General features: G+C 41.7%; 1 protein-coding gene across 2 annotated transcripts in view; it reads right to left on the minus strand.

Moving 5' to 3' along the window:
- The window catches only part of DCLK3 (doublecortin like kinase 3), a 28,563-nt gene extending 3,043 nt beyond the window's left edge, over positions 1 to 25,520 (minus strand). The window contains exons 1-4 of one of the 2 annotated variants that reach the window (XM_082045473.1): positions 25,367 to 25,520; positions 8,625 to 10,513; positions 1,210 to 1,342; positions 134 to 301 (exon numbers count right to left, since the gene is read on the minus strand). In XM_082045473.1, coding sequence (XP_081901599.1) covers positions 134 to 301; positions 1,210 to 1,342; positions 8,625 to 10,513; positions 25,367 to 25,436 — 2,260 coding nt within the window. In that variant the 5' untranslated portion in view covers positions 25,437 to 25,520. The remainder of the gene's footprint in view (positions 1 to 133; positions 302 to 1,209; positions 1,343 to 8,624; positions 10,514 to 25,366) is intronic. The other variant, XM_082045474.1, reaches the window with a different exon arrangement.
- Between the last annotated feature and the right edge of the window lie 1,208 nt (positions 25,521 to 26,728).

Genomic DNA, 26,728 nt, shown 5'->3' on the forward strand with positions numbered 1-26,728 from the left:
GCAAACACAGAACTACACAAAAAAGACCTGTAAGACACACCCAAGTTCATTGAGCTCACTGTCCTGAACAAAAGGGAGTTCTTCCCACTCCAGTCAGTCACTTCTCAGATCTGCTGTACATGCTGAATCTTACCTGCAGAAATATTGTCCCAGTATGGGGAAAGGAACTCATAGTGACCCAGCTGTATGATCTGAAACAGCTCTTCTTGATCACGTTCCTGACTGCGAAAAGGGGGAAACCCACAGAGCAGAATGTAAAGGATCACACCAGCTGCCCACATATCTACTTCAAGCCCATAGCCTAAGGAAGAAAAGACAAACCAAAGTCCTGTTTTAGAAAGAAAACTCACAACTGGTAGGGAACTGTTTGTTTTTCATTCTGTCTTCCAAGAAACAGAAGCTCTGCTCAGTTTCTCAAGCAGATGAAGTCAGCAGAAGAATAAGTGGCTGGTACACAGAGCTGAGCTGCTCTGCCTGTTAATAACACAAAAGCTCTCACAAAGTGCCTCTCTTCTTCATGTTTCACAAACACTGGTTCACAGGGCCAGTGTCAGCTGCAGATTAATTGAGAAAACACAGAATATATTTCTAAAATAGTCCTCCCTAGATTCCCTTCAAAAAAGTACTAAGAATGTGCCAAGTTTCCTTTGAAATTGGGTATAATTGGAGATGTGCAACCCAGCTCCACAGAACAAAACACAGAAATAGCTTTGCTTGAGTCACCAACAAAATTAATTCCTTTCCAGTTCTGAACCTTTTCGGATATGAAATCTCCAAAATGTCTTCTGATGTGAAACATGTTTTAGCTCATTACATAAGTTTAACATACATGTTCACAATGTTTTTGCATCACTACAGGCCATGGGAAGTTGTTTGGGTTACAGTCATGAAATGGAGCTGACTACCCTCAGGTTGCAGCATGAACTTTTGCCTGTTTACCCACTGCAGCAATTACTATCTATGATATTTTATGGCCTGTCTGCTTGGAAATCAGTGTTATATTACCATAGACATTAATAATGCAAACATGACTGATGTTGTGTCTGTCAAAAGCTAAAAGGTTTATTTTCCTTTCACAGATTACACTGCTAGCCAACCCCTACCATGCGAAGACATATCAGTAGGTTGAAACGTTCTGGAATATTTTCATTATTAGAAAGTTCAGAGTAATTGTATGATTTATGACAAATTATAAATATATACACTCACCCTTCTCAGCAAGTATTTCAGGGGCAACATACGTTGGTGTTCCACACACAGTAAATATGGGTTTTGTAACCTGCTTTGCAAGGCCAAAATCTGCTAGTTTCAATGTAGTAGTTTTATCTGCATTATGCTGCACCTATACCAAATGAAAGATAATATATTTAGTCCAGATGCATTTTAAGACAGAAAAAGCTAAAGGAGGAAGTTACTAATAAACAGAAAGAAGTTGTAATAACAGTGCCTTCAAGTAAAGCAACATGAAATGGAAACAGTATTCAGAAAGCGGGTTTTTTTTCCTCCATATACTAAGCAATAATGGAAAAACAAAATTTCACTCTACAAACTCTGGCACACTGTAATATCCAAGAAATTAAAAGAAGACAAAAAAATAACCAAGAGTCAGTTAAGCATTACTATTTCCTCTTGGGGAAGTAAACTCCTCCTTTCCCGTGGGAAAGCAAAGAAGAATGCTGTGGGTGTCGTTATGCCTAAATGCAATATTCCGAGGTAAGCTACTGACTACAGTGTCACTTGAAAAGCACATCTCCATCATACTGGTCTAACAACAAAACAACCAAACAAAAGCTTTACTTTCTTTGCAAATTACTCTGCTACTGCACATACTGCCCCGAAAATAAATGAGTCACAGTCATCATGTAGTAAGAGCTGGAAAATGGATCCATGCAGAATGTCCTCCTAAATGGGTCAGCAGCTCCCATCTCTTATATCCACCTGGAAAGTAATCAAAATACTTCTTCCCATTTTAATTTTGTATGCATGGGTCTTTAGCATTAATTTGTACCACAGTTAATGAAACATTATTTTAAGAAACAAAATATGTCAATTACATAGACAGTGAAACTGAGTGCACCCTCAGCAAGTTTGCAGGTGACGCCAAGCTGAGCAGTGCAGTTGACACACCTGAGTGACGACATGCCATCCAGAGTGACCTGGAGAAGCTCAAGAAGTGAGCCCATGCAAATCTCATGAGGTTCAACACAGCCAAGTGCAAGGTCCTGCACCTGGGTTGGGGCAAATCCCGGTATCAGTACAGGCTGGGGGATGAAGGGATTGAGAGCAGGCTTGAGGAAATGGACTTGGGGGTGCTGGTGGATGAAAGACTGGACATGAGCCAGGAAGGTGTGCTTGCAACCCAGAAGGCAAATCCTATCCTGGGCTGCATCACCAGCAGTGTGGCCAGCAGGTTGAAGGAGGTGATTCTGCCCCTCTGCTCTGACCCCACCTGGAGTCCTGCATCCAGCTCTGGAGCCCTCAGCACAGGAAAGATATGGCCCTGTTGGAGAGGGGCCAGAGGCCACAAAAATGATGAGAGGTCTGGAACATCTCTGTTCTAAGGACAGGCTGAAAGAGTTGGGTTTGTTCAGCCTGGAGAAGAGAAGGTGAGACCTTATTGCAGCCTTCCAGTACTTAAAAAGGGCCTGTAAGAAAGATGGGGACAGACTTTTTAGCAGGGCCTGTTACAACAGGACAAGGAGTAATGCTTTTTGAACTAAAGGAGGGGAGATTCAGGCTAGACATGAGGAAGAAAATTTTTACAATGAGGGTGGTGAAACATTGGCACAGGTTGCCCAGAGAGGTGGTAGCTGAAGTTGTCTCTGCTCACTGCTGGGGGAATTGGACTAAGTGACCTTTAAGGCCCCTTCCAACCCAAACTGTTCTATGATTCAAAGGCCAAGTCACAAAGAATGTAGCAGTACAATTAAATGAAGCAGTATTCTTAGTACTGATGACTGATTATTTGAATATTCTTTAAGAAGTAAAAAAGGTCATGAATTTGCTTTAAATGAAAAATGGTCTGTATCTAGAACAAGAAGAACAGATCAGCAGTTCAAAAGTCTATAAGGAAGTCAAGGAAATCTGGACATCAGTTTTGAATGAACAAACTGGAGTACAATGCAACAGGTATATACCATGCTTTAACACTTCATACTTTGCCATCAGACAGTGCTTAAGAAAGCCAAAAATTCAGAATGGTCCCTATCACAAGACAACTAAGGGCACAGATGAGACAAAATCTGCTCTCCTACATTACTAGCTGACTAATGCCCATTTATCATCCTTATGGAAACTTCAAGCGCTCATCCGATTTTGATTAAGCAATAAGTTTTTGGGGTTTTTTTTGTGGTGTTGTTTTGTGGTGGTTGTTGTTGTTTTGGTTTTTTTTCAAGAAAAAAATATTAAATTACAAAACAATACATCATGGCCTACTAATCCCTTTTAATCTTCTTTATAGAAAATATAAGCACTCTTCCAGTTTAGATTAAGCAAACCATCTGGGTTTTTTTTCTTTCTAAGAAAAAATACTTTTCAGTATGAAACTGAAAATAAAGTTTACTACAACCATTCAGTCAAAACTTCTGAAGGAGAAAGGTAAACTGTGATAGCCATTTTCTCAGTTATATTAGTAAACTTCATGATGATTTTTGTTATGATGCACTGTGGACACAACACCTGAAAAACAAATCAAACCAAAACAAAGCAAAGCACCAACCACCACCATTTCAAAAGTAACAGTTACTTTCTAGAGCAGCATCTATCCACAGGATTTATACTCTAACAATAAAGGTAATAGTAGTAGAATGCTACAAAAACTCACCATTGAAATGCACAATTTTATATGCACTATGAAAACTGGAGCACCAATATATATTCCTATTGCATAAATAAAGCTTTTAGAATTATATAAGAAAATTATGTCACTTGGAATTTCAGTTAATAACCTGCATGCTACTCTACTAAGGCAAATAATACTGAAATGTTTGTAGAATTTTTTAGAAATCATCGGGGAGGTGGGGACGTCGGAGAACACACTGGTCTTAATCCCAGTCCCAAAATAGCAGGAAATGTCTTGCTCTGTAAAACACACTGTTGCACTTTTTTTCTTTTATCAGGATGCTTGACTCCCAATCTCTCATTACAGCACCAGGTGGCAACACTACACCATCTGTTCTTCCAGGACAAAACCACTGAGTTTTCATTTTCCTTAATAACTGAACAGGTAGGAACAGCATGCACCGTGGGTATATTTTCACAGGTTTATGACAATCATTTCAAAGACAGCATGTAACCTGTCAGCACGCCTGAAAAACCTCAGCATCTTCAGTAACACTATGCTCAGAACAACTCAAAAGGGTGAGCATTCCCTTCATCCCCAGCTTTGTTACTCTCCAGTCTGCCCTTCCATCACCTGGCATCACCTTGAGCATGCAAATATGCTTCACTGTAGAAACAAAAGCTTCTCAGGTTGCTTTTACTCCTTCCTGAGGCCAGACTTATTCATAGCAGTATCAGAGAAAAGTGCAACCTGCTCAAGAGAATTCTAGCCTCTGACATCTACAGTAGCTGCCCTGTGAAATAGTGAGAACAAAGCAAAAATGGTAACATAAGATGAACATACTAGCCTTACTGTGACACCCAAGAAACAGCTACTACTGCCTCTGCATTCAAAACTACAACAAATGGTTCCAAAGGTCCATTTTAAAATGTTGCCCTGTCTTACCTGCCTATAGAGCTAACTGAGAAACGGAAGACCAGTATGCAGTACGATTTCTATAGAAAAAACAATTTATGCAGCACAACTACTTGTATCCCTCAACAGCAAGGGAAGCCAGTATCTGTTAGTCTTGGACTAAAGGCAGTCAGAATTGCTCACTACTGTCAAATCCAGCAGAGCAAGATAGTATTGTCTGAGGACTTCTAGCTATCCCAGCCATACATGCAGGAGATTATAATACACTATTGAAAAGCCAAGAGCCTCTTCAATAAAGGGATTAATTGATCATTTCCTTTTCTCCTGTCTGTTGATGACTCTCAGCTCTTCATGTCCTTGTTCGTTTTCATATCTACTTTATGAAATCCATCAGGGTGATTAAGAAGATTATTTATAGCATTAATATTCCTCTGCATGCACATATATACAGTAGCAGAGATTCTTCATCTAGACGTCACAAAAGCAAGCTAGACCATTGGACATTTTGTATATTAAAAAGAGTTAAACAAAAAGCACTGCTTACACATTTGAGTTTCAGACATCCCTTGTTTCTAACTAGAAGAATCGCTATGAAAAAATCTTACAGAAAATTCCCTGTGTAGGTTCATCGTACTGAAAGCTCTTGACAGGTTAAACAGGATTTTAACCCAAACGTACTTGAAAACCTCTGACAGCGCTTTGTGTATATGTAAATACTGTCATAAAAGCAAAATTAAATTAAAGAAAAGCAACACTTGAACTTCTCATACATATATAAAAACTTGAGGCGGGGGGGGGGAAGAAAAAAATTCAAATGCATAAAAAGCTATAACTCTTCTATTATCTATGAAGGTGAGTGTTAAACAATTACCACATTAGCACATTTGAGAAGTATACAAGGAAATGAGTTTATAACCACTAATAGAAGCCAGCCCCCCAGAAAAGCAGGCAAGGATGTGACTTTCGATCTCTTGCAGCTCTGACTTGGAAAAAAAAACCACTACATTTTGAAATTAATTTCTGACCCACAAGTCAAGAAATGCTAGCACCTGTAGAATTAAACTGTCCCTTAGCTAAAAACTGTGCCAGCAAACTCTGCTCCTCCAGGCAGCATTAAATAAATGACTGGTTTCTTTTGTGGGACCAAATATACCATATGGTGTAGCAAAGGTTTTATTGCTGAACACCTAGTCCTGAATCAGGTGATTGTGTTAACAGATGGGAGGGAGTCAGAGCACCTGTCTTCACATCAGCTGTCAAGCAGATTTTGTTTTTGTAGCACGTGTCACCACCCTCCTGCCTCACAGCTGCGCTGCAAGGAGTCTGGTCATTGTGGGCACACGCAGTAGTAAAAGAGGGAGGGGAAAAATAAAAAGAAAGGTAATGGCAGACTCCTACAGAAGTTTATAACTAGAGGACAGTTCCATATGAGGAACAGTCATGCAGTGAACTAATAATTAAACTAGGTTTCCATCTCTTCCTCGTGTCAATAATTTTACAATTTACTACACATCAGAGTGTATTTCCATCTTTTCCTCTGTAGGGACAGAAAGGGTTTTCCTTCTTTCCCCAGCTACTTATTTTCCTGAAACTTACAGAAACTTTTTTCCCAGTTCACTGCTTCTCCGTCAGCTCTCATGGAAATTAGCCAGTATGTTCAAAAGTCATAAGGAATAGTGTTACATTCTCACACAAAGTAGATGTACAGTAGCTAAACACATTTCCTTAGTAAAAGAGACCAAGGATCTTTTCCATTTCCCACTTGCTGGAAACGGTTAAGGAAAAATAGTTGACAAAAATGAAGGACAAGATGCACCTGACCAAAAGAAGACCCCAAAGTAGCACAAACAAGTCAACATCCCAAAAGTACAAACCTATTTGTGTCCTCTGTGTATGAAGAAAGTCAAGAGGGACCAATTCAGACTTAAACATCCATAGTGTAGGAATCAGAAGTGCAACAAGAGGTATGCCACAACCAAGGACATCCCTGCAAGATGCCAGCCTTTCCAGCAATGTGCTTCCTCTCCAGAAGGCTGCCCCCAGTCCCTGACCCACCAACAGCAGATAAATTCATGAAATTTGCCCTACTCTGCTGCTACTGCTCCAAGCACTCCAAGGGGTTAGAGGCAGCACATTAAAAGTCAGAAAAGCCAGAATCTTGGTTAAATGGCCTATAGTTATAGGGATGCTTATTAGATAGCAACATGAGCTATCCAACACTATCAAGAGCTTATAAAATCATTTGGCTTGTTGAACAGACTGACTTTTCAAAAGGATGCTGTATGTAAATGGTATCTAATACAGGTGTTCACAGCCAATTAGCAGCAAGGTGAAACTGGAACAGGCACAATTTTCTTTCCCACAGAGTTTTGGTAGCACTGTTCTCTCTCATATGACAAAATACATACAGGCTGAGGGCCACTCTATCCTTTAAAAATATCTTCTGACTATCAAAACAGGCAATGTGATTATTTCAGTGCTACACAACTTTGCCACTGCCCAGCAATCTCTGTTCTGCAGTGCTGTGAACTAAATGTGAAAACAACCAGAACAGACCTGTATAGTGCCTCTCTTCACTTACCTGCATCACTGTGATGATTACATATTGTAGAGAGAAATGAAGCATCTGGTCTCAGGTGTTTCAGGTGCACTAGCTTATTTTCAGAAAAGAGGAAGGAGTAAAGCCCGGTTCGAAATGGAAAATTCGCTTCTGGAAAAAGCCCTGCAATTCTAAGTGACGTTTTGTTCTAATGGCAAAACAAGGCATGAAGGTAGGACTCAGATGCAAATTTCTTCCTTCAAACCAGCCACTTTCACTCACTGTCTTTTATTTACACATATGCCAAGGAATTTCATCAGACTAAGCAGGATACACGGCAGGACTTCATGTAGATGCTACTGGTTAGTCAAAAGGCTTGAGAGCAAACCTTTCAGGCCCAGCCTTGTTCAATCTCTGCCTGTCATACAGGCAACACTGTTGCTTTTCTCCAGATATTCACACTGATTTATACTAAAAATTAATTCCCTTAAAGAACTGAATGGCATATAGGACTAAATAATCTATTGCCTCTTTTTTTTTTTTTTTTCCTGGCTAAGTATGACCTTCCACCAGCAGATCAAATTTGATTTCTTAAGAGACTGGCAAATATTTGGTATCAGGAAATTTGGAATTCTAATAGAAGACACTAACACAATTAGCAAGGAAGCATTGCTAACTGTTGCTGTTCTACAATGGGTGTCTTGTCAAGTGTGAATACTGCAAACATTTCTGTGCGTATTCACACATGTGAGTAACTCTGTTGACTTCAGTGTTGGATGCAAAGAATGTAGCCTGAGAAATCTATTGAAAAAAAAGAAACTTTTTGGCGTGAAGTTACTATCTGAGTTGACTTCAGTGCTGTATTTCAGCAAAACACTCACATTTTACTGTCAGATTATTTCAATCAACTGCATTGTACTTTGGCTCCTAAGAAAATAAATTGTCACAAGATAGAAATCACTACAGTAGAGGACTAGTGCAGTGGTCTGTGGGATGTGTGACAAAAAGTCCACCAAATAAATAAGCTAAATTAGCAATTTGGGTAACTTTTGGTCTGCACGGAAGATGCCTTATGATTCAGTGCATGCTTCATGCAAAAAAAAAAAAAATCATCCTTGCACACCTGGAAGTCAGATGACAAGTTACAGCCCATTTTCCAGAAAAATACAAAGGCTCACTACCCCTGAAAGCCAGGTCATTTTTATTTGAATTTCTATCTGCAAGCACTACTATCTGTAATGCACAGCCATTGTACCTATTTTTTCCAAACAGTTCTACCACAGTGCATTATCTCTGCACAGTATTTGCTTAAAAATATTCAAATATTCATAACTAAAAGAAAAATAAATTCAACTCATGTACATACGCAGTATGTTTGCAAATACCTACCAAAAGATTCTCTGGTTTGAGGTCCCTATGGACAATGTTCTTGCTGTGAATATAAACCAGTGCTTCACACAGGTCAGTGATCATGACAGCAGCATCATGCTCCGTGAACTTCACACTTTCTATGATTGCATCAAACAAGTCCCCTCCTGGGACATACTCCAGGATTAGGTAGATCTCAGCTTCTGTCTCATACACTTCAATTAAGCTTACTATGTTGGGATGAGAGAGACTCCTAATGATCAGAATTTCACTTTCCATCATGTCCTCTTTCCCTTTCAGCTTGGATTTGTCAACAATTTTCATGGCATAGATCTGATTGGAGTCACAGTGGCGACATTCCTTCACCACTGCAAAGTTCCCATCCCCAATAGTTCTGCCAATCTCATAGTGCTTTTCCACATCAGTTCTGCTTTTAATGGCATGTCTCCGGCTTGCGTTTTCCAATCCCTGAGCCTTGTTTTCTTCTTTATTGACTCTGCGCTCCCCCATTTTTTCTCGTCGTGTCATGTCACTCTCTCTATGTGCAATATTCCCCTCTCCTCTAGCACCCTCCTCTTTAGCCCTTTGTCCCTCTCTGCCCTCTCTATACGTCTTCGATGGTCTCTCAGCATCCCTTGCAGAGTCTTTCTTTAGCCAACCACTTTGGTTCATTACACAGCTACTTCCATTCTCTTCCCTCACTTCATGAGTTAGCTGCAGCCCTTCTACAGTATTCTTCTTGATTTTCACTACTTCCTTCCCATGGTTTTCACGTTTCTCCACATCCCTTTCCTTCTCGATGCTCCTTTTTTGCTTCTCCAGCCCTTCATTATCATTCCTAGGCAGGGGCTTCCACATCCTCCTACAGCCATTATCTTTCCAACCAACTTCCTCACCTTCCAGACAAGCCTCTGAAGATTTTCGGCAATTCCTGATTTTTGCATTTCTTTCTATCTGGTACCTCTGACATGCACCTGTGTTCAGGTCTCTGTTCTCAAATGAGGCCTCAGCCTGCCTTTCCCTTTGCAACTTTTGTCTGGCCTGCCTTTCCTGTTCACACTTCTCACACCTCACCAACTCCTCTAAACTCCCTCCTAATCCCTCCTCAGAACTTCGTTCATGGTTAAGGTACCTCTCACTTTCTTGGGTTTTTCTAGAAGGCTTTATTCCATGTTCACCATCCCGGCTCCCTCTAGTCCACTTTTTTTTGGTTCTCATTTTTTCCTCTTGCTTTGTCTTGGCTTGACTTTTCCCCTCATGTCCAGTTACCAGTTTTGGAGACATGCCATCACTGCAGCTCTTGGCAATTTCTGTCTCATCAAAGCCACTGTCCACTATCAAAGCCTTGTCATACAGCCTGCTCTTCAGTTTTTGGGACTTCCCCTCATTCTGCTGAATAGCAGCACAGGCAGCATAAGGATTTTCAGGATAAAGTTCTTGTAACACCACTTCCAGGTTTTTCAAAGTAAGGGGCTCCCTCCCCATAGCTATGAACGCATCACCTTCCCTGAAGAAGTCAGAAACGCTTCGGATTTCTCTGCCTCTCAGATTGTAAAGCTTTCTCACACGGTCATTCTTCCAGCGTGGAAAACCCAGAGCTTCTGAAATGTCAGCCAGCAGCTGTTCAAAGGTCTGGACCGATCTCCTGTTGAGAAGCAAGGTTATCCTTCTGAGTGTGTGTCCACCAGGTTTCACCACTGTAATAATCCTCGGCTTCACAGGACTGTGCTCTGAATGTATTGTGTGAAAACCATTGCGGGCGTTAAAACATGGGGGCCTATGACTGCTTTCACTCGAACAAGGTTTTCCAGAATTTCCACGACCAACAGGAGGACAAGTCCCATGTAGTTTCCTCTCTCTTACTTTTGAGCTTCCGTTGTGTGACGAATGGTCAAAGAAGCCTCGGCGCCCTAACGTAAACAAAAAGCAGGCAGATTATTTATTTTGCATCATCACATCTTTTTGTCTAATAGTTTTCTACATATCAGTGTATGTGACCTCAGAGAGTAAGGGTAGGTGCCTTCAATGCTCATAAAAAACTTTAACTGACACTAAGGAATAACTCCACATACATGCAACTACAACCATTTTCAAGATTCTGAGAAAATGTAAATGCACCTTGTGACAGAGAAATGCTATTAAAAAATAATAATATTGAAAACAAATAGATCTTTCTCCTAAATCCTCCCATCTCCCAGAAATCTTAATAAAATGAGGTTACTTGTGCCAGGACTGCATCCAGATTTTTTAGTATCCTCTTATGAATCCACCTACCATGAACTCACTCAGTTCCTTTCTGAACCCAATTACAATTTTGGCCTCTGTAAACCCTGTGACAGCAAGTTCCACAATTACATTGCATAAAGTAAAAGAAATTAATTACTTCTGGTTTAAAAATCCTAGAGATAGCTATGTGTATGCAACCTTATATTCTTATAAATAATTATCTTCACTTTTCCTGGACCATACATTTAGTTTCTAGATTTCTACAACAAATTGAGTAAATGAGATTCTTTTTAAAAAGTATTACTTGCTATAATTTCACAGCAATTTTATAGTACATGTAATAGTAACGTAAGTTAATTTTTTCCCTTAAAGAAAGGTCATCTTAGTTTTCTGACATTTTGGTTTGATTTTTTTTTTTTTTTTTTTTTTAATTATGTAAAAATTGCACAAACTCCTGAATATCTTTTAAGGACACGAATAATTTTATGTACAATATTTCATCTTAGAACACTGACCAACAAGAAAACAGCACCATCCTTTATCTGTAATCTAAAAAGGAAGAATTGAAAACATAATACGTGGTTATGGACAAGCCAAGCTGTAACATAAACACAACAATAAGCTAAGAATAAAAATGTCCCCTTAAAGTACTCCAGTTTCTTGTATTTCAGATGAAAACTTGATTACAATTCAATTCTTTTCAGCCTCAAGAAATGAACTTTCAGAATGAGATCACAGAGTGCTTCCAATTCCATTTAAAAGTCTTGTGGTTTAGTTGAGAACAAACATTCAACATGTACCATCTAACAGGATCAAGCAGCCAGAATGATTACTGAACCATTACAAGGAAACTTCCATACACAAATGGCTTATCTCCCAGAGAATGCCACTCATTTTTATATATTACTACGATTACATAGTCAGTGCAGCGTGCAAATCCACAAAGGAAAATCTGTGCATATGAGTATTTCTCTTGGTGCGAGGGTTAACACACGTGTGTTCAAGGGTTCCGGCAAGCTTAAGCCTCCTACATTTTGGTTTTCAACTGCTGAAAAGCCATTTTTTGTACTTCAAGCTATGTATTTTTATTTGTCCTTTTCATCAAGGCATAATAGAGTAAAGAGGAAATACGCCTCCTCACCTAGAATTACAAACAATAGGGAAAACTACAGCAACTGTTGGAACGTTTTACTCCCTCTGCCTCAAAAATAGCAGATCCAAATGACCAGGGGTTGAGTGGGGAAAGCCCATACAAAGACACTGCTACGAACCCCCACTTTGCTGCTGCCTTCGTTCCACGCACAAGGATGGACACTTCTTAATACTCTCGCCAGCTATAAGCCCTGTGTGCTCCCCAGCACATCTCTTACATCTTGGCTTCATTTTCTTCCTCTGCCAAATTAGATAGACACTTCTTCTCCAAGTAAATATCACAAAGAAGCCCAGCTGCCAGCATACTGATGGAAGACGTAAGCATTATATAAGAGCCACGAGTGACTAATGCTTGGTGGTTGCACAAGTTATTTCTGTCTTCATTCTGCTTTTTAAGGATGATCTCTTGTTATCAAAAGACAACTACATATGTGCTAGCAATTTTTCAGCAATCAGATATTTACATTCCACCCAGAATAAAGCCTACTCTGAATGGGGGGAAAAAAAATTCAGATGTAATAATAGTTTCCTGAAATCTAAATCAACTTCAGAACATGTTGGTTACCAGGAACTGCCAAAGCTCTGAATTTAATCAACATTTCCAGAGTCTTGCATATCCACTGTCATCAAAGCATTACCTTGCTTATGGGAACAGTCTGTGACATCTTTACTGCTTATAATCTTAGTACAACATAAAAACAATGCTACGCTAATAATTACTTTTCCCACAGATTATGTTTCTCCCAGCTATGCTGCTATTATCACACCTTTCTACAAACCATTAATTTTAAGTGCCTGGCTGCACTGTTGATTGTTTGAATTACACAAACATCAATCATGTTTCCTTTCTTCACTAAATTGGCTAAGCTTTAAACAGAAACCAAGTTTATTTTTTAATTCTGTAACTAATGGGAAAAGAGTGGTTCTATGTAATTATTAAGAACAATGCAAGAATGTGCTTTTAAAATTGGCTTAATTTCTAGCCAAAAACAGTTTGACACAAAACAGAAGTTAACATATACTCATATTCTTCTAAGATATAGAAGGAAGTTACATGAATGCTTAAATCAACGCATAAAGGAATCTCCTAATGTCTTCTGACAAAAGTAGAAGTGTCAAATTTTGTCAAGTTTGTGGTCACAATGACTATGTATTACACAAAATAAAAAATCAATTTTGGTTGCCTGTTACAACTTTTTCAGTCATAATTTCTGTTATTTTGCAGTTATGCTATAGTTATTTTAATTGGCACGCATGATGTAAGCCTCAATCTGTCAGGATTGCATATACTTAAAGCAGTAACAAGCATTTCTAGAAAGCCTCCAAAGGTCACACACATACACAAATCCCATAGCTACAATTTATATCACTTCAAAGTCTTGTTTCCATATTTATATACAAGTGGGAGAAGGAGGAAGAGGGACGTGGGATCAAAAACACACTTCAATGAGTCTGAGTACTGGCAAATTATATATCAGAAATAAAATTTTTTTTTTTCCCCGAGAGCTAATGGTTATCAAATATCCGTATTTCTTATAATTGTATGTATCTGTCTATTTTTAGCATCTATCTATATCTAGAATCACAGAACCATTTAGGTTGGAAGGTACCTTTAAAGGTTATCTAGTCCAACCCCCTTGCAATGAGCAGGGACATCTTCAACTAGATCAGGTTGCTCACATGCTTGTGTACCAGCAAGTGTCAATCTATAGGATGATGCAAAAGATTAAGAGGGCAGAAGACTGTATGGAAGCAGCACGGTCGAGGAGGCTGCTAAGGAAGGGCAGGGGTACAGCAGCACAGCTGGCCAAGGACACCACATGTGCCACCCAGGCTGAATACATGGGCACAGAGAAAAGAAAACCAGGACTCGCAGAGCGATACAGAGCTCCAGATGATGGTCTGGATGGGTGTACTCTTCGATGGATAAAGAACTGGCTGGATGGCTTGGCCCAAACAGTTGTGGTGAACGGAGCCAAATTCAGTTGGCGGCCGGTCACGAGCAGTGTTCCCCAGGGCTCAGTATTAGGGCCAGTTCTGTTTAATCTCTTTATCAATGATCTGGATGAGGGGATTGAGTGCACCCTCAGTAAGTTTGCAGATGACACCAAACTGGGTGGGAGTGTTGATCTGCTGGAGGGTAGGATGGCCATACAGAGGGATCTGGACCATTGGGCTGAGGCCAATTGTATGAGGTGCAACGAGGCCAAGTGCTGGGTCCTGCACTTGGGTCACAACAACCCCAGGCAGCTCTACAGACTTGGGTAAGAGTAGCTGGAAAGCTGCCTGGCAGAGAGGGATCTGGGGGTATTGATTGAAAGCCAGCTGAATATGAGCCAGCAGTGTGCCCAGGTGGCCAAAAAGGCCAACAGCATCCTGGCTTGTATCAGGAATAGTGTGGCCAGCAGGACTAAAGAAGTGATTGTGCCACTGTACTCAGCACTGGTGAGGCCCCACTTGGAACACTGCGTTCAGTTTCAGGCCCCACATCAGAAGAAGGACATTGAGGTGCTGGAGAGAGTGCAGAGGAGGGTGACGAAGCTGGTGAGGGGTCTGGAGCACAAGTCTGATGAGGAGCAGCTGAGAGAACTGGGGCTGTTCAGCCTGGAGAAAAGGAGGCTGAGGGGAGACCTTATCACTCTCTACAACTACCTGAAAGGAGGTTGTAGCATGGAGGGTGTTGGTCTCTTCTCCCAAGTAGCAAGTGATAGGACAAGAGGAAATGGCCTCAAGTTGCACCAGGGGAGGTTCAGAATGGATATTAGGAAAAAATTCTTCACGGAAAGGGTTGTCAGGCATTGGAAGAGGCTGCCCAGGGAAGTGGTAGAGTGACCATCCCTGGAGGTGTTTAAAAGGCATTTAGACGATGTTCTTAGGGACATGGTTTAGTACTAGAGTTAGGTTAGGTTATGGTTGGACTTGATAATCCTGAGGGTCTCTTTCAAGTGAAACGATTCTATGATTCTGTTCTATGATGAAGAAATGATGGTCTTGTAGGGTAAACAATCACACCAACTCCCTAGAGAAGCAGGGAAGATGGGACAAACATGTATCTGGGGGCTCAAACAGGTAGAAGGAAGGAGAAGTTCAGCACCTACTGAACAGAGCACAAGTGCTCCCTGGAGAGAAAAAGGTTGTTAAAGGGAGGGCAGCTTTTGTGGTTCATTTTCAAAATCCAACTCACAAACCACTTGTGATAGTCCCAGTCAATCCCACTGAGGGGAAGGAAACCACAAAAACTCCTCTAGAAGACCTTTCCTTGTAGGATTTTGGCTCATATTCTGGGCTTGGAGTAAAACAGTGTTCATTTAAAAGACTTAAGTTCTGAATAAAGTGTGTATACAGTGCTTCAGCCAATCTAGATCTTAAGGAATTGCCTGGCTACACCCCCTACAACAGTAATGGGGTTTGCCAGAGGTCACCTATTCTTGCAATTAAAAACATACGGCTGCCATTTGCCCTTCAAAACTTATCCCTTCCCTTGACCAGTCTCTAGGTTTTTGTTCATTGATTAAAATATTTCCACTCATCTGGTATTCCTTCTTGGCTCTCCTGCTTGAGATCACAGTTCCAGTAATTAACTGAATGGTTCACCCAGCAGCTAATTCTGTTATCAAGTCACAGGCTACAGTGGAATTAAATTTTTACAAGGAGTATTACAGCACAATTTAAAACAGAAAGCAACACTGCAATAAGATCTAGTTATGGATTTGCTTTCTGTGAACAAAACGGTGTTATTTAAGCCTTGCAATTTCTTCAGAAGACCTTGGATCAACATGAAAGCCTTCACTTACAAAAGCAACCATGAAAACTCCCCGAAACATTAGCAAAATTAGCAGTCAAGTTGCACATGACAAAAACTGTGTATCTGGGAGTTGTTTTGATGTATTGATCCCAATATAGCATAACCAAAATATTGTTTCAAATGTGAAGGGACAGAAATGTCTGTTTTCTCCATAAGCGCCGCAATTCCTGCTGAGAACATGCAAAACAAAGATCACAGAGTAAAAATTTAATCTTAATTGGAACCCAAACCATTTCATTCATGTCTAAGTATCAACAGGTATCTTAAAGTACTTGAGGGTGAAGAATGTCTCTGGACTTTAACCCAGAGCAGCCAAGTACGTGTTTCACACAGGTTACCAGTGTGCATCAGCAGTTGCCTCCAGAAGTATGCCATCCTGATCTCCTCTTCTTGCTGTAAATTATTAAATGTTGCAACTGTCGGGGCTAGCACACACTGTTGGTGCCCAAAACCGAAGCAGCGGTATGACGACTCTCAATGTACTAAATTAGTTACATGGAAACAAAATATGATCACAGGCATCCTTTTACAGCAAGTAAATTTTACATGGGCATTATTTACAGCCCTGCTGTTGGAAACACTACCGCAGAATTTTTCTCTAAAGAGCCATAGTTGTAGCACCTTCTCTTTCCTTTTCCTCCCCTCCCTACTCTTTACATCACCTTAGGGCAGAGAATTTGTTTGAGTCAGGACTGGCAGTTATTTCAGCAACAACGAAAAGGCAGTCACGCAGTAAAATTTCACAAGGACTGGAGCAAGACAGTGTCAAACATTGCAGGACAGTCCCAGGTGGTTCGAACCTACGCAAGTTTCAAAGGCTCACACAGCTCAGTGGTACGGTGGACCTTGAGGACCACAGCGTGCTTCAAGCTAAGCTTGAAAAATGTCTTTTCCACTGGATCAGCCACTTTAGTAACTGATCCAGGAGCATCAAACACCAGAACTGAGACAACAGTCCTCTTGGTGATTCCATGGCACTTCTCTGTGCAGCAGGTATTCAGTTCAGACAAAAGCAGACAGAGCAGATCACAAAGGAAAGGAACATCTGAAAACTGGGCATTCAGAGGTATTATACAAGCCATTTCCATGGGAGGTCAGTGTCTGCCTGCTTTCAAAAACCCCACCAGCTATGAGGCCAAGACAGTAATGTTAATAAGAAAAAGCAGAAGTTGAACAGTTGAATCAAAAGTTTGAGATTGAGTAAAGGTGGCTGGACTTCCCACAGCCAGACTGAGAGTCAATAAGGCAAACCGAGGAGACTAGAAATGTCTTGTCAGAAGGGAAACTGGAAGAAAAACATGGAGCACAGGGACTTTACTAAAAAAGTAAACCACTACTACAGACAAACATGTTCAGAGACAGAAAAACAGGATGAGGGAGAAGGGGATCACTGTCCTCCCATGCATTGTGGAAGACAAATTGGCCCAGCAAAGAGACAGGATTAGAAATTTCTTATAAAATGGGGTACAGCAAAGGGATTAAAAATGGAAGTTGATTGGGGAAATGCCAAGGAGAGACGCAATGCAGTAGGAGCTGGGAGAGGGAGCTGAAACTTGAAGGGAGAGAAGAAGAAGGCTAGGAATAGGAAAGGGAACTGGAAGGGGTGTGACTGTCCAGAAGCCAGCCTGCATGAGCAGAGCCAGACACTGGAACTGAAAAAGGAAACCTAGTGAAGAACTGGACCAGGAGCAGAGAAAAGAAGTTGTAAGAGGACTACAGACACTGTCTGACAACAATTCCTATGAACTTTGATACCGGCTGATGGCAATTTCTATGAACTTTGCTGACACAGTGGAAGCAGATGAAGACTGTAACAGGGAAGCATTAAAATGTGAGGGTGAGAATAAGAACGGGTTGGATGCTGAGCTTAGGCAAAGGGATGGGACCAGGAGCCAGCAACAGAACTGTCCTCACGTGGTCTGTTCCTTTGAAGTTCTTCATCAAGGACATCCACCTGCTTTTGTTGTCACTCACCATATTATAACAGTCCAACTTGCTTTTTTTTTTTTTTTTAAAGAACAGGAAAAACCACATGCACAGAAACAGCTGACTACATTAAGAGAACATTACCAAGGTCATCATTAAGACAGGACAAACAAACAAAGTTGTCAGCGTTACTTTAATTCACCTCCTCCTTGCATACAAGACAGTTTAGAAGTGCATACAGTTCTTCCTATGTCTCCTCCAGGTACACTGGATGCTCCTCCAGACACAGTGGAATCAGGACTGTGCCATAAAAAAAGAAAAAAAGCTGTTGCCCATAGAGACCTTAACCCCTGTAATTAGAGCTGATAAGTGTGTAGTGAAAGAATACAGGAAGAATAATAGTTTCTCTGTGTATGGCAGCACAGGCCTGAAGAACCAGATTTTCTCTCAACCAATTCCATAGAGTTTCAAAGCAAATGATTTAATCTTGATTTTGTAGAGAGGAGTACATTCTGGTGGTATCCCACGACCTGATCCACAAACCTGCTCAGTGCTCACAGCTGCAAGAGAATATACTGGAAGAGGCACTTCAGACACATGGTAATAAAAACACAACATATAGATAATGCTAAGTCATCCCAAAATTCAGGACCCAGGTGTTTCAAGTTGCATTCTTCCCCAGATGGAAGTACTTTTGACTTCATTTTTTGCACCTCGACTCCCACTGACTGCAGTTCATGCCCTCTCTTTACAGGTATCACAGAGACACTGCTCCATGTTTGTTGCTGTAGCAATAACCATGACAGAACAGCTCACAAGTTAATGAGCGTGTATTAGCAGCAGGGTTCAAAAAGCACGCAGTGAAAGGCACAAACAGCCAGAGGAAACAGTAAGTAGACGCTCATTAGGTAAGCTTTGTCCATCATATGCACTGATGGAGCCAGAGACCCTGGAGGGGAAAACGCAGCATCTGATAGTGTAATTAATGTTTATATCTTAATGCACAGGAACACAGGTTGCAAGGACAGCACTGCTAATCAATAGTCATGAAGGCTTGACTTTGTAACCTGAATAATGCTAGATTACAAGTACATGGCCTTGTAGAAATAAATTTTTTAATACATTAAACAAATCATATGTGTTCAGAATGCATTTGATGGTAAGGAAGTTACAAAATACACTATGCAATAACATATTACTGTAAATCACATGAAATAATAACCATGGTTTACTAAACCAAATAAAATAAGCACAATCTAAGTATTTTTAGAAGACTTGAAGTGTATTTCATCCAATACCATTAAAAAAACAACTCATGGCATTTGCATGAATTCTTATCTGCATCAGCTACTGGTGCAGATGAAAAACAAATCTATGCTCAATGTTACAAATACCATTTATCAGCTAGAATCTTTCAAGAACAGTTCTAATGCTATCACAATTAAAAAAAAAAAAAAAAAAAAAAAAGAGAGAATCAGTTTCATTTCTATAAGATTGTTTCTGCTGCCCTATTGGGCACTTCCAGTCATTCTTATGCCAGCACATCCGTGTCCAATTTGCACTAGTATAATGGAGACCAGTGCCTGACCCAATGTAACCCAATCTGCAGAAAACTAAAATCACTCAGTAGCTCAGGCAGTACTCTAATGTCACTAAAGAAAAACTAATTTGGGCTCATCTACAAAAAGGAAATAAAAAAATAAATTTACAGTCTTAGCCCTAAAAGAACCTATAAAGTCAGTATGAGGGGATTCAGAGTTCATTACCTTTCACAATTTCACATCAAGCATGTTTAAATTTGCATGCAATATTATTTTTCCTTTAACTGTCAGCCCTGCAAACTCGGCTGTATGTCAAGTTGGGTTCCTTCTGTCCCACATGTCACCAACAGAACTAAAGTTTCTCCCGGCCAAATATGTCTGGTCCCATTAAGTGAGTGCCAAAGTGTCAGCTGCGAGGAAAGAAAACGTCCTTAGTGGCTACTCCTAGAGAGCAAGGGTATGGGAGATGCACACCCTTGTACCCATCCCTGCCCTCTTAAGGGCAGGCAAGAAGACTTCACAACTTTGCATCATACACCATATCTTCAATGCACCTGCTTTTTATTTTAAGAATGAAAGCTTTTTATTTTAATAATAAAATAAACATCCATTATGACATGCAAACTGGAAACTACAGGTCCCCACACCTTTCAGTCCCACAAATGCCCATTTTCATTCTTGCCCAATCTTTCACTTCAGAAATAGAGATGAAGGGACTCTGCTCCTTTCTCCCTGCCCATTTCACTCACTTCCTTTTCACTGCCAGTTTCGGGACATAGATCTCTGAGTTTATGGGAGATCCTCAAGGGCAAAGGGTACCAGAGCAGCTAAAAAGCAGGCAGATTTTGTAGCAAAGGAGTTCCTAAGATGGGAAGGACTGTCTGGAGGTTCACCCTGGGTGAAAACCTTACAGATGGCTGGACTTCAGCTGAGGGAATTGGATCCCTCGCTATGGCTACATGAGTTCTGGATTTTTCCATTCTGAGGATGGATCACAGAATGGTTTGGGTTGGAAGGGACCTCTGGAGATCATGTAGTCCAACCCACCTGCTAAAGCAGGTTCACCCAGAGCAGATTGTGCAAGAATGTGTCCAGGAGGGTTTTGAATGTTTCCAGCGGAGACTCCACAACCTCTCTGGGCAGCCTGTTCCAGTGCGCTGGCACCCTCAAGGTAAAGAAGTTTCTCCTCATATTCAGATGGAATCTCCTGTGCTTCAGTCTGTTCCCATTGCCCCTCACCCTATCATTGGGCACCACTGAAAAAAGCCTGGTCCCATCCTCTTGCCATCCACTCTTGAGATATTTGTAAGCATTGATAAGATTCCCTCTCAGCCTTTTCTTCTCCAGGCTGAACAAACCCCACTCTCAGTCTCTCCTCATAGTGCCTGTGTCACTCCAGCCCCACTGTGGGTACCATCCTACAGTGAAATGCATGTAGGAGGCTCAGCACACAGCAACATGTGACCATATTTACTGTATGAGAACCACAAGTGATAAATGACATTTAGCAGGACCTTTCCTTCTTTCTCCTCAAAGAAGATAAACTCGGGGTCTTCCTTGCCTCTTCTTCCAACCCCCCTTCTCCTTCACTAAATGTTCAGAGCCCCTTTGCAGCCTTCCCCAGCCCTCTCCTGTCCAGCTCCCCCCCAGGATGGAGCAGCAGGGTCTAGCCCGCTGCAGGGCAGCGTGGTTTGCTCTCTCAGTGTTATGCTCCTTTTCCCACCCAGCAACAGTGGCTGGGCAAAAGTTACCTTCCCAGGTGCTCACCTTCTTCCCTTGCAGGCCCACAGCCACCCCACTGCATCATTTAAGATTTTCTAAATCAAGCCATTTGTAATTAAAAAATAAAATATTTACAGCAAACACAGATGGCTATTACCATGTGTTAGTGTTAAACTGAGCTGAATCACCCCCAGAGCAGCAGATGAAGGTAAAAATTTCAAGTAGTCTGACAATGAGTCACGAGTGCCATCATTTTTACTCTCTTTTTTTTGAGCAGAACCCCACTTTCATTATCTCCTTTCTGACATTTTAAGGGTAGCAAATTAAAAGTGAGCATAAAGCAAGCCCTTTAAAGAAGTATACAGATGCATAATTTGTAAAGACTAAGTGATACGTAAGACTGCACGTGAAATGAATCAGTGCCTTTGGAGGTGTGAGGCTCAGTTTAAGTTGCTACCCTGCATAAAACCAAAAAAAGAATATTATGAAACTGCTCATTTAGTTCATTTCTTTCAAAGATGACAGGCTGTGTATTTTATTGGGAACAGCCATGGCTGCTTTCTGCAGTTTGACAGCTTTAGGGTCTGCCCCAGTAACCAGGGAAGTGAGCTCTGCAGTCCAGGACCTTCCATCAAGAATCTTTCAGGAGTGGGACAGAAGTGACAGAGGGAAATAAAAACATCTTACACAACTGCAATATTTGCCAGCATCCATCTGGCAAAGCCCTCCGTGTGCTTCTCAAGGCTCTGTGTGCAGGGAGTTTCACTTTCATGTTGATGCTCTTGACTCCTGAACTACCATATATTTCAAATTAATTATTGATGTTTCAATACCAAATAAGCTTTCATTGCTTTTAATCCTGTTAGCCAACATTGCCTCAGTCAAAGGAGCAGGATTCTGTTTCTTCTTGGGGGAGATGTTATTTGCATTGCTTCCTAAATCTCCAGTTGATGACTAATCAGTTGCAACTGAGCAAACCCAGTGAAAATAAGAGAGCTTGCAGAGGTGTCACTGAGGGTTTAATTAGGCTTCCATATCCTTTATTACCGATAACCTTGTTGCATAACTAAAGGAAAGATCCAGCCAGAGTCTGATTCTCCATCTGGTTTGCAAAAAGGGCAATTACCCAAAAGTGTTTTTTGGAAATTTAGCACAACTAAGAGTTTAGCTCGCACATAAATGTAGAATTTCCAACCCCATTATTATAGAACCATGTTTTCAGAACAGACTCATATATTACAGTCTACATTGCAAAATAAATTGTTTCACAGAACTTATAAAAGTAAACGGTTTTCTCAGGGAAAACTCTAAGCCCGTGCTAATCAGACTTAAAAGCATGATGACAAGCAGAAAGATCAGGATTTTCACAGCACCAGACATTTCTCAGCATTTCCATTAACTACATTATTTGGGGTGACAAGAAAACTGAAAAATTGGAGTATCTGCGCAGGCTAGCAATACTGATTGAGTGGGAGATGGTGTTTTCAGAATGATTAATGAGAGCTTCTTCTAAGAATAAATGACATAAATAATTGTTTTGCATTCTTACAATAATTAGACTGAGTAAACTATACTAGCAACAGAGAGAAGATAGTAAATGTGCAGACTTTCATCTGCAATGAAGGCAAATTACTGCTAGATAAGATGAACAATTTGCATTACCAAACCCCCAAATTTACATTATAACCAATCAAGGGAGCAGCTCTCACTCCTTTTTTTCATTGTTTCCTGGTGAACACTCCAAAAGGACAGACCCCATGCCCTGAAAATGAGAAAAACGTGGAAAATAGTATACTGTTAGGAAGTGTCACATAGCACCCCTTTCAACTACATTTGCAGCTTTGATCCAAGTTGCACTGAAGTTAATTAAGAGATTCACATTACCTTCAGTGAGATCTGGATCAGACCATAATGTTCTGATGCTAATTATATTTACAAGAAAATACATATAACACTGATGTCAAATGTTGTTAAATGTTTAGGAATCATCAAGTCAAAGGAACAGAGGAAAAGCAGAGACAAAAACCAACTCAATTCGTGCTAGAGCTGATAGAAAAGAAGGAAGGACAACCAGATTTCCTGATTTCTACAAACCTATAGCTGTTTCTGCAGAAAACAAACTAAGCTAAGTAATCTTAGAAATGGGGAAATGAATCCCACACAACTTCCCTTAGCCACCACATGCTGAAAGTCCCACAGGTGCAAAAATTCTGAAGCTCTGCAGAATATGACTAGAAAAAGCAGGAGTGCAGATGGATATAAAGCATATAGTGACACTGTCAGATGAAGATACATTCAAAACTCAGGTTAACTTGCTCAAGGTAATTGAGTATTTAAAAAATAAATAAATAAAAATAAAGACAAAGTAACTTTAGCACAGCTTAAATGCAACGGCTTGAACAGTTGCCAATATCTTGCATTAAAACCAAGTTACCTTATCTTTGCTGACAGTTTAAGTCCAGTTAACCAATTCAGGCTAATGAACCACAGACGGAGATTTATAAGAAGCTAGCTCTCAGCTATTGTGTCCTAACATCCTACAAAATTTTTGTAGTAAGAGTCATGCCATGTCAGGAGATCCACATCCATTACACTACAAGAAAGAGACTAACTCTGCAGGACCAGTATTTTTTTCAGAGAACTGCAGGATGGCTTCCTGGGATATAAAATGCAGCCACCTCTTGAGAAGAACCTGACAGAGTTGCTATAATAACTGCACTTCTGCTACGTAAAGTAGCTGTAATATGTTTTGTAAGCTTGGGTTCACTTGCCAACTGTTTCAGCGCTCTGCTGTTCTCAACATTTCAAAGAGTAAAAACTGCATTTAGAGTAAAAACACAAGAACTGCAAGAAAAAGATAGGCTAAAGAAAAAGGAGTCAAGGAGGTGGGAAGACAAACTTGCATGCAAACATGCATATACATATATTTTCATTTCTATATAAAGCTAGTAGCAAAAGCATGCATGATGAACTGCCAGTATTGGTGATACTCTTCGATCATCCTTTCACACAATATATGTTGCAGTCTAAATGCTCAGAGGAAGAATCCAGAATTATTTCATACTGTTGAGTTTGTTTGTTTTTAAAAAAGGAAACCTTTCAGTACACAGTGTAACAAAAGTTTTGCGTTTATGGGGTTGTTTCCAAACACAGTGTCTCACAAACTGAAAACTGTTCCTTTAGCTCAAACCAGCAGCCCATCCAGTCCTGATGATGTTGTGTACTGAATGTCCCCTAAGGAGGGCAAAAAATAACACTGTGCAGTGAAAACTTATGGAATAGCTTTCCTATAAATATCTGTTCTGTTATTAAATAGGAGCAAACATAACCAATATAACTACACAAGGACACAACTGGCATTTTTACCCAGAGAGGACTGGCTACCGAATCACAGCATCCCTTCCCTCCCTATCCTTTAAGCCTGTGCCTGTTAACCCACGTAGCTCCAGCTGTAGCCATTTCCCAGCTGAGGGAAAATTCACAACCTTCAGGTATGTTTTAACACATGATTGTGCAACAGCTTAAAATCTTTGCATCACGTGCTATTTACTTTATTTTTGCAGAGCCTCAGTGCTCTCTGAGCAGCCCATGAGCATTCATCCCAAATGAACTATACTCACACCGACTATTAAGAGTGCAAGTTACTTCCAATCTTCAATTTTTATTGCAGTACCGCTGACACCGTGCCTGCCTTTCAGAACAGTAAACACTGACTCCACATTCAGACTCCGTAGCTTGTTCTTATACCTCGACACGGCTGAGGAGGGGGGTCTCTCAGCCTGGGAAAGGGGGCACAGACCGCCTGACCCCCACCCAGCATCCCCGTGGGAAGCAGCAGAGACTTGATCTCCGTGTTGCTGTAACCTCTTGCTCTGCTTCCCAAAAGCTGGGACACGAAGCCGCTTCATTAGTTTCCACTACGATACAAAGCGTGGCGGGGCGGCGGCTTTAATAAAAAATACAAGTAATTGATTTTTCAATCACGGTGGAACGATCACCCCAACTTCGCAGCTTCGGGAATCCCCTTTTACAAAAGCCTGCCTTCCTTCCTAAAGACCCCGTCCCCCCTCAGTCCCACCGCCAAGCAGGAATTGCCCCTTCCTCCGTCCTTCTCAAGCTCCTATGTCAAGCCCAAACATCACCGAGAGCTCCCCCCGCTCCCTCACGCCACGGCGGTCACCGCAACCCCACAGACACGCAAGGTCTCGGGGAGGAAGTTTCGCCGCCGCCGGATCCGCCTCGCACGCCCCGCAGCCGGGGTGCGGCGCTGCCGGTTCACTCCCCTCCTCCCAAAAGGACCCCCTCAGCCGGTCACCTGCCAGGCAGAGGGGCCGGTGACGGGGCGCGGGGGCTGCCCCCGAAGCGGGGGATGGAGAGAAGGGGGCACTCACCCGCGCAGTGGCCGTAGGGGCAGCAGGACCCCGCCGCGGGGTGCAGCGTGGGCGGCGCGGCGGCCGGCATAGCGCGGAGGCTCGGCTGGGGCCGGGGGCTGCCCGCACCGCACCCCACCGCACCGCACCGCACACCCGGTCTCTCCGCGCCGCCTCCCGGCTGGGATGAAAGGAGGGAACCCGGCGGGGAGGGCGGTGCCGGGGAACGGTCACACCAGCGGTCACACCTCCACAACCCGCCCCGGTCCGCCCTCCCGGGGCAGCCCGGCGCCTCCCCGCCGCCACCGCCGCAGGCGCTCGCCCGCCCTCGGGTATGCTCGCCTCCCACTTCCCCTCGGCGCCGCAACCCCTTCTCCTTTTTCCCCGGGCCCCTCTCCTGTCAGCTGCCAGCGGAGACGTCGTGCCTGGCCCCGGACACCGAGGAGTGCCCGTTTCCCCCTCTAGCCTACTCGCCCGGCACGGGTGTTGGTGATGTGATGGGGCTTCACGCATCCCCGCAGCTGTTCCCCGGGTGGCGGGACGCCAGGCGCAGCAGCAAGCCCGCGCATGAAAGCAGACACTTTGATTGTAGCACCGTACATGCCAAGTAGACTTGGCAAGTAATTTAGTTTGGCTTGGATTTAAAAAGACAAGTGCTAAGTGATGCGAATAAAGCGTATATTGGATGCGTGAACAGCTGGTTGCCCAACGTCTTCATAAAGCATGAGAAGGACGAAGGAGTTAATTTCATCTCCCTGTGCTGCAGCATCCAGGCTGTCCATGGGATGCTGGCTACATATCTGGCATGCATAGTTATAGGGGCATGTTTGAAAAATATGTGAGACAAGTGACAAGCCACAAAGATGATTTAAGGATTGTATAAAAATAAGTCAAATTACTTACCATACTAAGAAGAAGATGCAATTGGATAACAGCACATACATACCTTCATAGGGGAAAAGACCAGGAATTAGAAGGCCCTTTAATCTTGTAGAGGAATAGAATAACAGAGGGTCGACATATGGAAGCTGAAGTTGGACAAATTCAAATTAGAAATGTTAACAATGGGAATGAGCAATCATTGGCACAAATTATGGAGAGAAGTTGTGTTTTCTTCTCTGGAAATCTCCAGATAAAACAAGATGTCTCAGTGGAAAATATACTGTATCCCAACAGAAGTAATTGGATTTACCACAGACATAATTGGATAAAATTTAGTGGTCAAGTATATATAGTAGGTCAGACTAAAAGACTTAGTGCTCCATCATTCTGGGCTCAAATTGTATGAACAGAACAAAGCAGAACATGCTAAATAAATATCCCTTATACTCTCATTTCTGTCATTTACTGAAAGTTTTGTTTGGCTGCCCAATCTAACTAACT

Source organism: Streptopelia decaocto (assembly GCF_964273445.1).
Source record: "Streptopelia decaocto genome assembly, chromosome: 2".
In the NCBI taxonomy this organism is placed as follows: domain Eukaryota; kingdom Metazoa; phylum Chordata; class Aves; order Columbiformes; family Columbidae; genus Streptopelia; species Streptopelia decaocto.